Raw genomic sequence first — 10,529 nt, 5'->3', positions numbered from 1 at the left:
CTTCTCTAATTGATTATACTACCATTCAACGTATATCCTTCTTTTTTATAATCTGATCTCATGTATTTTCACCCTAACAAGACAGTTTTACCACTTTATTAGGACCCGTTTGGCAAAGCTTTAGCTCCTGCTTCTTTAGCTCTAGATCCTGATCCTCGTGAGGAGCTGATCCTCCCGATCTCCTAGAGAATCAGAATCATTTTTAAAACGGTTTGGCAAGTAAACTGATTCTTGTCTGCTGAGAGTTGGTGGTCTGTGGCGATTGTCTGTTTTATCCTTTACAGTTCAACTTTGTTACAAACCAATAAGTAGGATGCATATACGGAAAAAAATTATGAAACAATAACATATAAAATATTCCCATCATAGTAGTGCATAAAATGGTCTCAAATGTTTAACCCATAAATTGGCTCGTTATGTTTTTGTCCAATGGCAATTGCGGGTAATTTCGATCAAACTTTAAGGGGAGGTCCATATTTGGTTGGTTGAGGAGCTGTTTTAAGGGAGGGTGGAGCAGGTTTTTTTAGATCCCACCTTTCTTCACAAAAACAACTCCCAATCTTTCGGCTCCACACGAGAATCAGTTTAAAAAAATACCCGTTTGGCACGGCTCCTCTAGATCCTCGCTTAGAATCAGGAGCTGGAGCTGTGCCAAACGGGCCCTTAATTATACACATTTATTATTTGGAGATCCAGAAACTAACTAACAGAACCGACTTCCACAATCGCATCCCTCTTCTCCTCCCGCACATGCCCCCTCTATGTTGTTCATGCTATTGTTCCTGCAAGCATTTTTGCAGCTTGCTTACTTCCTCTTCTATGCTCCTTGCCTTTGTCTCAGCTGTTCCTGGGAGGCAAGCTTGTTCCTTGCCTTTGTCTCAGACATAGCAAGAACAACAACACGTTTTCTCTTCCAATCACGAAGGACAAGACTGCAAGATGATGGACTGTTTTATTCTCTCAAGTATGAATACAAGCAGCTCGCAGCAAGCATCCCAAGGGAGCTGAGCTTTGTTTGACCAAACCGAACACCTCTGATTGCCTCCCAAAGATCCCTCTTTTGCTGGGCGTCCCATCGTGCTGTTATTTTCCACTGTATGTGAAAATGGTCCGTATAACAAAAAAAAACAAGTGATTCTGCACTTGTTTCAGTTCTACACTATGAAATAACAGATTGTAACTGTCTTAAAGTATTGTTGAGTTTTGGATCATTTGCGAAATTAGCAATATTAATTTTTATGCATCTAACAATTTGTAATGCATGGCAAAGCACGTGCACTGACCTATATTATTATACCGTATGAATGTAGGTTTTTGTCCCGCGAGAATGGAATCTCTATTTGTAGGCTTGTCTCATAACAAGCCAAAAAATTCGGTGGCAACCGCAATAGTTCGAGAAGGTATTATAATTTTCATAGTCTGTATGGATCAATTTGTTTTTAATGACTGGTTGCTCCTAGACTATAACTAATTTTAGTTTTATCTCATGACTGGTTGCTCGTAGACTATATTTGCACGCAAGGTGATCTTGCTCTCATCTATTTTATTAAGGAAATCCCTTGTGAATCAAAGGTAGAAGTCGTGCTTATTGATGATGCCTTTGTTGAAAGGAAGTGGATGGAGTGTTTATTTCAGCCGAACGCATATTTAGGTGACGAGGTAATCCATGCTTAGTTTTTATATTTGGCGACGTTGTTATGTATAAGTTTTTTTACTCATCCTGGTATTTTTAACCACAACTTACACACTTGCAGGTTATAGACTGTTACATAAATTTGATAAAAGCTCAAAAGCATCTAAAGTGCCGATCTGGAGGTCGCGTTCACATAGAAAATGCTTTCCAGTTCAATTTCCTGAAGCGAGATGGTGATGTTGAAATTAAAACAGAAGAGCTATATCCAAATAAAGACATGACACAAATATGTAGCGCTGAACGAAGGGTGTTACTTTACTTAGACCATGACATGGTACATATGAGTTTGCAATCTGAACAATTAGTGTATATATGTATTTTATTCTTATGCAAGTATTTATAACTGTTTTGTAGGTGTTTATTCCGATAAACATCCGAGAGACGCACTGGTATCTTGTCGTGATCCATGCAAGAAATATGGAGATACAAGTGCTCGATTCACTTGGTACTTCACAAGACCGCAAAGACCTCACTGACTCTGTGAGTATGCACAAACTAAACAATTATGAATTCAATATTAACTTATCCCAATCTCTAATTTTGTTTTACAATATATAAAGATTAAAGGACTGCAAAGACAAATAGATATGATATCTCAATGTAAGGAGTTAAAAGACCACAGGTGGCCAGACCTCCAAGTTGCTTCTTGGCCGCTCAGAGAAATAGACATGGGATATGCAAAGCAGACAGATAGGTACGCCCTAAAATATTCTTTACCAATTTCTTCATTCATACTAAACTTTATGTTGATATTAATGTATATTGTAGCTCTTCATGTGGCCTCTTTCTTTTGAACTATATCGAATACTGGATAGGGGATGAACTGTCTGACAGTTTTACCCAGGTATATTATTACTACTACGACATATATGGACATCTACAGTCAGTGTTACATATATAATGCTAAAATAATTATTTCTTATTTGTAGGATGACATGTCACACTTTAGGGAAAAAAATGGTTGCTATATTACTATCTTCAGACCTGAATAAGAGAAGGGGGTGTCTGTTATACAAAAATGAAAAAGAAGATGACTCTGGAAGCCCATCAGATGTTGAGATATTAGAAAACCCAACAGATTCTAATAAGAGGAAACTACTCCACATGCTTGATGATAGCGAAGTAGTGTATGAAGATGAGGAAGACCCTATTACTCAAGCAGACTTGCAAAGGTGGTTTGTTGATGATTGGGATAAAAGAGCTCCTGTAAAAATCTCTACCGATGGGTGCACAAATGACTTTTTAATGGTTGGTCTTTCCACAAAGGACATGCCAGTGACCAAAGCCGATTCAATAGATGTTTTATGTGATTATATCATGGCAATAGAAGACGATACGACACTAGAGTAAGTGCTCATTTATTTATTTATTTTATGTATATCAACTACTTAGATACTTGATATAGACTTTCGTCATGCTACATTACAAGAGAACATGGGTGCGAAGTTTCAATCCTTTTAAGATAGAAATATCTGTCAAAGACCTGCAAAACATATTAACGATAAATCAAGATATGATTCTAAGATATTTTGACATGGCTGTTCGGCTGCTTGCCAATAAAGAGTCACGTAGGCCGAAAGAAGAAATCATAAATAATAGAAAGCATTATATGGACATGCGTTTTTGGGTAAGTTTGTTTCTAATTATTAATGTATTAATATATAGTATCTACATCTAATCCTCATGTGGACATGTATATATATTGTCCAGAGAATGGTTGGTTATGGTAAACTTCCAAAGTACCATCAGGATCCTACAACAGAAGAGTTAGCCAAAACACTCGATTTTTTGCCATCAATGAATTATTATATCACGGGTTGTAGATATGTAAGTATGTGTTCATTTCGAATGTATTTATAAATGACACTTCTGTTGTAGGATCCTAATGACTGATATTTTGTAGGTTCTCATGCCATGTAAATTCAATGGATGTCACGCCCTTTTCGTAATAGATCATGTTAAAAAGCATGTGACTTTTATCGACTTTACACTGACTCAAGATTAGTGTAAACACATGTCATACAAGAGGTTCTCGGAAGCGATTATCATGGCCTCAAAAAATATAAGATTGCTTACAGCAAGAAACGTTCTGGATGGGCGGAGGATATCTTTAAGTGGGAACATACAATTCAGATTGGTGTTCCAATTGACTTAAGAGGGTATTTTCTTTGTATCACCTTCTCAGCAGTTTAAATTTTTTCTATAATAATCATTCTATAAAACATAGTTGCCCAAATATTATTCTATAGGTTTAATACCAGCTACCTCGTTCTACAAGCTATGGCCATGTGGGGGAATGACAGACGACTGAAATTTGTTGGGGTGAGTGTAGTACGTTCGTTTTATGTTGAAAACTTACATTCCAGCTATCTCGTTCTACAAGATAATATGTTTTGTTCTCTTATATCTTTGTATGTAGGATGCAAAGACTCTTCGAAAGAACTTTGTGATTGATCTGTTAATTTATGAGGATAATTCGTGCCGATATGCCATCCCTGCAAATATACAACAGAGACTTATCGATATCACTAAAAAGGATTAGCTGATTAGTGTACGGTTGTCGACACATTTGTTTGTAATTAAAAATTCTAAATTAACTTTTTAGAAATAATTTGTGTGACATTGATAATGTTTTCCACACGTATTTTGCATATTATAGTGATGTTTTGTCTTTCGTATCAATGTTTCATACAAATCTTTTACTTCCCTCGCAACGCACGGACACATATCTATAACAATATAACACACATATGTACATAAGTTTTCGTGTTATTATACGATTCCGTTGCAACATACGGGCACTCACCTAGTTATTTTATATTTATTTACTCCTTATTTACTTTGCTTAAATAAGTATTTATATGCATGAAATTTAATAAGCATGAAATTCACATAGTTATATAATTTAATATGAATAATTTATATAGAATAACTCAATATTCTATTTATTATAGTTTAAGTATATAGCTAACATTTTATATTTAATATTTATTAAATTTTAGGGAAGATAGTCCTAATTCATAATTTTGTTATAATACACTTGAAATTTTAAATCTTTAGAGAATTTTCTTAATTCATCGAGAATCTTTATGGAATTTTCATTTTGGAGTGTCACGTCGTATGCAAAAACGAGTGTATGGATCAATTTTTCATTTTTGGGGGTGAGTACTTTTGAGATATACAATTGAGGACTATGGATAACCAACAAATCTTCAGGGAAAAAATATTTCAGACCGCATATGCTAGACTCTGGGGCGGTAAATCTCTACAGGAACAGGTTTTCTTTTGGCAGCTGCCCACCTCCTGGGTACCAAACCGCATCAGGAGTTTGAGTTTCTGGCAGAACAAAAACCTCTCCGCTTGGCGGTTGGGGTGGGGCGGGGGAACCGAAAAAATATAAGGGATTCGATGCTGTTTTCTTTGCTTCTGATGACTGCTCAAACTGAACTTAGCGATCAGCCCTGAGATTCCCGGTGGTACACAGCAGTGACTCCGACTGGTCTCTCTCACCGCTGTGCTTTCCCTTTCCCTTGTCAAGGCGCGCTCTTCGCACTGCTTGTTGGATCTGTCGCTCGTGCTCTCTAAGAATCTCATCCATGTTCACTCCAGGAGGCATCAATGGCCCCGAATAGTGGATTCTGTTCTTCTTTGTCCCGTTCACCTGAAAAAGGAGGGAAATTTCTCATCATATGGCACCAATAAACTGCTGATTCCTACACTTTGGCAGCATGTGACGAACACATTCCATGCGCAACCATTCTCAATTGCATTCTATAGAAAGAATGCACGAATGCATCTACATTGACCTCTAAGAGTCAACAGCATAGAGGAATGGAGGAATAAAACTGTGTACAGTATGCAATGACCAAACACTACTTTATGAAGACATTTCGACAAAAAAAACTAATTAAACAAACCGTAGATGTTTAAAACTCACCACCGTATGCTCCTTGTTTGCCACAGCATCATCCTTCCGATGGGAAGACGATGGCCGCTCTTGGAATTGATGGTTCCATTCAGGCCTGTCAGAAGGGTCCGCAGCAGTGAGTTGACTGTATCTTGAACTGGACCGATGCTCTCGAAGATATTGTCTCCTGGCACTTTCCCCGAGGTTAGACATCTTAGGAGCATTGCCTCGCTGCCCAGATGCAGTAGATTGGCCGGACATCTCAGTAGTGACAATTTGGGAGGTGTGGAATCTTTGGGCCTTTGGATCCATCCCACTTGATCTACCCAGAGTGGAGGAAGAACGGCCAGCTTGCATCAGAGGAACGCGCTGAGGGTAACCATTGTCTGCAGCAGCTCTTGCTGGCGGATCAATTGGAAATCCAGAAACAGCATCCTCCTTTGGAGTGAACTTGTAACTGCTGCTTTTAGGATTCATCTGAACTCGGCGGTGCTGTGAAGTCATGGAACACAAAATATTCAGTAGCAAGAAACAATAGGATACAAACACAATTGCTTGTTTTAGACGGTATATTTCGAATTTGATTCTAGAATTGAATATGTAGAATCTATGCATTGCACATCCATACCAACTTCCAAAGGACCGTTAACGAATACTTGGAAGTTTATGTAGACTGCTAATTACAGTAATGAATCATGTATTCAGTAAGATTCACAGAATTTCTAAATGTGGTACTTCGATAATTCAATGATCTCCAAGCAATATTTCAACACCCAATAGTGTTTTGGAACCAGCATAAAAAAGAAAAGGAATGAAAAAGACCCTGATATTTCAAGTGGATTCCAAGTACCTGCAATCCACTATTACCATCAGGTGCAGGAGGTTGCTTCCTCCGTCCAGCTTCAGCTTCCTGTCCTTTAGCAGCTGCTCTTTGCCTGTAAACCAGCCACCACTCGGATTGAATAAGAAATGTCGAGAACAGAAGATTGGTAATGCAAGTTCTTAGCATGTAATGGTTTTTGAATTCTGAGGGAATCACCTCCTAGCTTCTTCATCTCGAAGCTTAGCATCATATTCCTTGCTTGGGGGATACTTGGGTAGACTTGATGGATCGCAGGCATATGGCTTTGTTGTAAAAAACTACAAAAAGAAAACAGCAAATTAACAGAAATATCACTAAACTTGTATTCTGGATTGAACCAGATCCATACCAATGTTCGGATGTAATAAACACGATAAACCTAGGAGGCTAGGAGCAATTTTAGCATCTCATATGCATGTCCGAAGATTTAAGAATAAAAGTCATTTCTGACAACCAAAACAAGAGAAAGAACCTCTAGGGACCAAGGCAGCAACTTAGAGAAAAACAAGAAAAAAAACACAGATAAGAGTTGAAATAAATTATGACAATGCTGAAAGTCCATGTTTAGCAATAAATATAGGGGGAAGTTAAACCAACAGGGTAAACACTGCATAAGTATGCTGTGCATCAAAGTTTGATTGCTTCGTGCAGGCAATACACCAAACATGTAGATCAAGAAATGGATGAGACAATTTAGCACGCACGACCCAGACATGCAGATCAACAAATGCAAGGGCCAGTACTTACTTCACTGTCAAGGGCAGATGCAGCGGTACCCCTATTCCCAGGTTCTACGGCAAGTAGATGGTCCAAAAGTGTTAAAGCAGTAGTAGGAAAGTCCTTATATACATCATTCACACATCGGCGGTACGGATGCTGAGGCTTGAATATGGTAGCTCGGGATAACTTCAAATTAGCCCAAAACTCCTCTGATGGTGAACCGCAGAGCTTAAAAATTTTGTGCAACTGTTCCACCTGTATAAGTGAACACAAAAGAACAACCATTATAAATTCATATTGATGTTCAAAAATCTAAAACTACAAGGATATATCCCAAATAAAGTAACCATTTATCATGAAGATAAAAAGGTACAGATAATATTATTTACTTCAAACTGGTATAAGTCCACGGGAAAGTAAAAATAGGCCTATTGTCAAACAACCTTCATGCATGTTAATAAAAAGAATATGTTGTCAGATACACATATTAAAACACTAATGGTCTCTTAGCGCATAAAGCCATAAATTACTTGACATTTTCAGATTCTTAATGGAATATGCCCTACACTGTGCCAACTGGCAAGTACTGAAAAGAACTCAAGAGCATTCATCTCCTAAACCCTTTATGCACCGAATTTGTTCTAACAAATAGTATAATAACAGAAATGGCAGATTTGCAGAAATATTATAGCATTGTTTGGATTATTGCAGACAGAGAATACTGCATTATTCCTATAATGTAACCATGTGCAAGTTTTATCACAACAAAAATAGCCAAACAGTACCTCAGTTCGTCCTGGCATGATAGGCTTCCCTGATAGCAACTCAGCAAGAATGCAACCGGCACTCCATAGATCAACAGCAGCACCATAGTTAGTAGCACCCAACAAAAGCTCAGGAGGCCGGTACCACAATGTTACTACACGACTTGTCAAATGTTGTTTTTGTTTGGGATTAAAGAATGTAGCTAGACCAAAATCTGCTATTTTAAGAATGCCATTGTTGTCAAGTAGGAGATTTGCACCCTTTATATCCCGATGCAAAACACCACGGTTGTGACAATGATCAAGTCCAGAAAGTAGCTGTTGCATGTAACACTTGACCTGAAATGACCATCTTTTGAAGTGAGAACTTAAACCTCAATACAAATGGAATGCCAAAGGACAAATTAAGAGGGTAAACCTGAGGTTCTGAGAATTTTAAGCCAGGTGTAGCTGCAAGTCCTGCAAGGTCGTGCTCCATGTATTCAAATACAAGATACAAGCTGCTTGACATGCGTGACGTCACCAAACCTTCAAGTTTGATAACATTTGGATGATCAAGCCTTCTTAAGATGTGGATTTCCCTTGCCATAAATCGGACACTCTCAGGGTCCATATTGGCAAACCGAACTTTCTTCAGAGCGACAATTTTTCCATTCTCAAGATCACGTGCTTTATAAACGCTGCTATATGTACCTTGTCCTATCTGAAATATTTAAAGATGAAACGAGAAAAGTGAGGTCACATAGGATCTGTGGCTCGATACTAGTTCAAATTGTAACAAGAATTTATTCTGTAATGTTGCATCTACCACAAAAAATATAAAACGGTTGTATTAAATGTGATGATTTAGTTGTCGTGTAGTAGGAGAAGCATTGATCAATGGTGGATGTTTTGTTTGTCTACTTTATGTGCAAACAGAATAGCATGACCAAGTGGTACAAGATAAACATACAAATGGAGCCCCAGGGTTGAGCACTATATTTCTATTGTTGCAATTTGTTTTCATTCAAACTATTCTAAACCCTCAAGAATGGCATTCCAACAATTCTATGAACCCTATAACATGTTTTGTCCAACACCTATCAAAATATCATAAGCCATTCAAGTAATCAACCTAAAAGGAGTGACACCCAATAGGCAATGACTCATAGTGATGATCCAGAAGACAACCAATGGAAAAGGTAGCAAGGATGATAAATTTGCTGGAAAAATAATGGCCATCATAACCACAAACCTTGTCCAGCTTCTCGAAAGACTCAGCCCTCCGAGGTTGCCACCCACGAACCGCCTCTGCCGCCACCTCTGTGAGCCATCTCGGCCACCCTGCCACCACATGCTCCCCCTGGACGCCATTGGGCACGTCCCTGATCCTTGGTTTGGCCTCCCCCTCCGTTCTAACACCAACGCTACTCAGTCCTTGCTCTGCCGCGCCATTGATATGTACATCTGCAGGAGGCCGCTTCCGATTCCCAGTCGCTGCAGCAACCGCCCTTTCTGCATCAACTACACCAACCGCCAAAGTGGCAGCCTCCTCCGACAATGCCGGCACAGCCTCGACCACCAGTGCTGGCGGCTTCCGGATCAGCCTCGCCGTGCTGGCGTCATTCCCAGCGCGGCGTCCGCCGCTCGAGGACGTGGCCGCCACAGCCGCCCCCACCTCATCCTCCTCCTCCAACTCCTCATGCCTCTTGCTGGAACTGTAACTAACCAGGCGCTTCAGCGAGTTGCTCGAGGGCCGCCGGCGCGGCTTGCCGTCCCCATGGTCGTCCCCGCCGTGGAATTGCTTGGAACTGACGCAGCCCATAGGACGACGGGGCGATCCCGGCGGGCGAGGGACCTCACTCCACGGAGCCCGGACGAAGATTCCAAGAAACCTTCTCCCAGTACGCTTCCCGCATCTGGCCGCGCATCAACAAGATTCAAGGGCCTTCGTTGCTGGCCGACCGAATTGGAGCAGGAAAGCTGCCCACTCCGTAGATCCGAACGGGAATCCCACGGCACGCGCTCCCCCTCACTCCAAATCGGAACCGCGCAACACGGAGGCAGCGGCGGGGGGCGGCGCCACCGCGAACTGCAACTTACTAGAGAGGAAGAAAATCTGGATCCTTTTCTCCTCGGGGTGAGGAACCTGGGGTTGGGATCAAAACCGAAACTTGCCACCGGAAATCACGAGATCTCCCTCCTATCTCTTGCCGTCAGTGGATTTTGCCTGGGTCCTTGTTCTGTTTGGTTTTTGACAAGCGCTCGGTCAGTTGATATGAGTTGATCCATTACCCTTTTTGTTCGTTTTTTCTTTTCATCCTCTCCTCTCTCTCCCCTATTTTATATTCATCCAGAAAAAAAAGAAAAGTTGGTTACTGAAAAAGAAAGAGGAGAGAGAAATAGATATTTTCTGGAGAGACGGAGGAAGGATGAGTTGAGTAGAACATATATTATAGTCAGACTATCACATATTCTATCTTACTTTATATTTCAAACTTTTACACGACCATATACCTCAGCGGCATCAAAGATTTATTTTAATTCAATCGCAAGGTCCGCAACTTCAAGTGGATTTGTGGGAGATATTCAATGTTAGGACTG

General features: G+C 40.0%; 2 protein-coding genes and 2 long non-coding RNA genes across 4 annotated transcripts; 3 read left to right on the top strand and 1 right to left on the bottom strand.

Moving 5' to 3' along the window:
• Positions 1 to 1,573: 1,573 nt before the first annotated feature.
• On the top strand, positions 1,574 to 2,093 carry LOC109945503 (uncharacterized). Its single transcript, XR_002268702.1, has 3 exons — positions 1,574 to 1,659; positions 1,755 to 1,967; positions 2,048 to 2,093. It is a non-coding gene; the product is annotated as an uncharacterized lncRNA (long non-coding RNA).
• LOC103653146 (uncharacterized) lies at positions 2,093 to 2,685 on the top strand. Its single transcript, XM_020552036.1, has 4 exons — positions 2,093 to 2,173; positions 2,254 to 2,387; positions 2,462 to 2,537; positions 2,623 to 2,685. The coding sequence occupies exons 1-4, from the start codon at positions 2,111 to 2,113 to the stop codon at positions 2,683 to 2,685; spliced, it is 336 nt and encodes a 111-aa protein (XP_020407625.1). The 5' UTR covers positions 2,093 to 2,110.
• A 1,065-nt stretch (positions 2,686 to 3,750) lies between these two features.
• Positions 3,751 to 4,332, top strand: LOC103653145 (uncharacterized). Its single transcript, XR_565281.3, has 3 exons — positions 3,751 to 3,852; positions 3,943 to 4,015; positions 4,113 to 4,332. It is a non-coding gene; the product is annotated as an uncharacterized lncRNA (long non-coding RNA).
• A 480-nt stretch (positions 4,333 to 4,812) lies between these two features.
• On the bottom strand, positions 4,813 to 10,407 carry LOC103653144 (probable serine/threonine-protein kinase At1g54610). The gene is made up of 8 exons (XM_008680101.3): positions 9,181 to 10,407; positions 8,365 to 8,649; positions 7,968 to 8,285; positions 7,210 to 7,437; positions 6,640 to 6,740; positions 6,451 to 6,535; positions 5,631 to 6,092; positions 4,813 to 5,354 (listed from the first exon to the last, which is right to left on the bottom strand). The coding sequence occupies exons 1-8, from the start codon at positions 9,748 to 9,750 to the stop codon at positions 5,142 to 5,144; spliced, it is 2,262 nt and encodes a 753-aa protein (XP_008678323.1). The 5' UTR covers positions 9,751 to 10,407; the 3' UTR covers positions 4,813 to 5,141.
• Positions 10,408 to 10,529: the final 122 nt, after the last annotated feature.

This window comes from Zea mays, chromosome 4 (genome assembly GCF_902167145.1).
Source record: "Zea mays cultivar B73 chromosome 4, Zm-B73-REFERENCE-NAM-5.0, whole genome shotgun sequence".
Lineage (NCBI taxonomy): Eukaryota > Viridiplantae > Streptophyta > Magnoliopsida > Poales > Poaceae > Zea > Zea mays.
Note: the sequence above shows the minus strand (reverse complement) of the source record. Positions and strands in the feature narration are given on the sequence as shown.

Coding starts and splice junctions, on each gene's coding strand:
- LOC103653144 (XM_008680101.3), bottom strand. CDS start 9,750: ATGGGCTGCGTCAGTTCCAAGCAATTCCACGGCGGGGACGACCATGGG. Junction 8,286..8,364: donor TAAAATTCTCAGAACCTCAG/GTTTACCCTCTT, acceptor TGGTCATTTCAG/GTCAAGTGTTACATGCAACA. Junction 7,438..7,967: donor TCATGCCAGGACGAACTGAG/GTACTGTTTGGC, acceptor TCACTTATACAG/GTGGAACAGTTGCACAAAAT.
- LOC103653146 (XM_020552036.1), top strand. CDS start 2,111: ATGGAGATACAAGTGCTCGATTCACTTGGTACTTCACAAGACCGCAAA. Junction 2,174..2,253: donor GCAAAGACCTCACTGACTCT/GTGAGTATGCAC, acceptor CAATATATAAAG/ATTAAAGGACTGCAAAGACA. Junction 2,388..2,461: donor TATGCAAAGCAGACAGATAG/GTACGCCCTAAA, acceptor TGTATATTGTAG/CTCTTCATGTGGCCTCTTTC.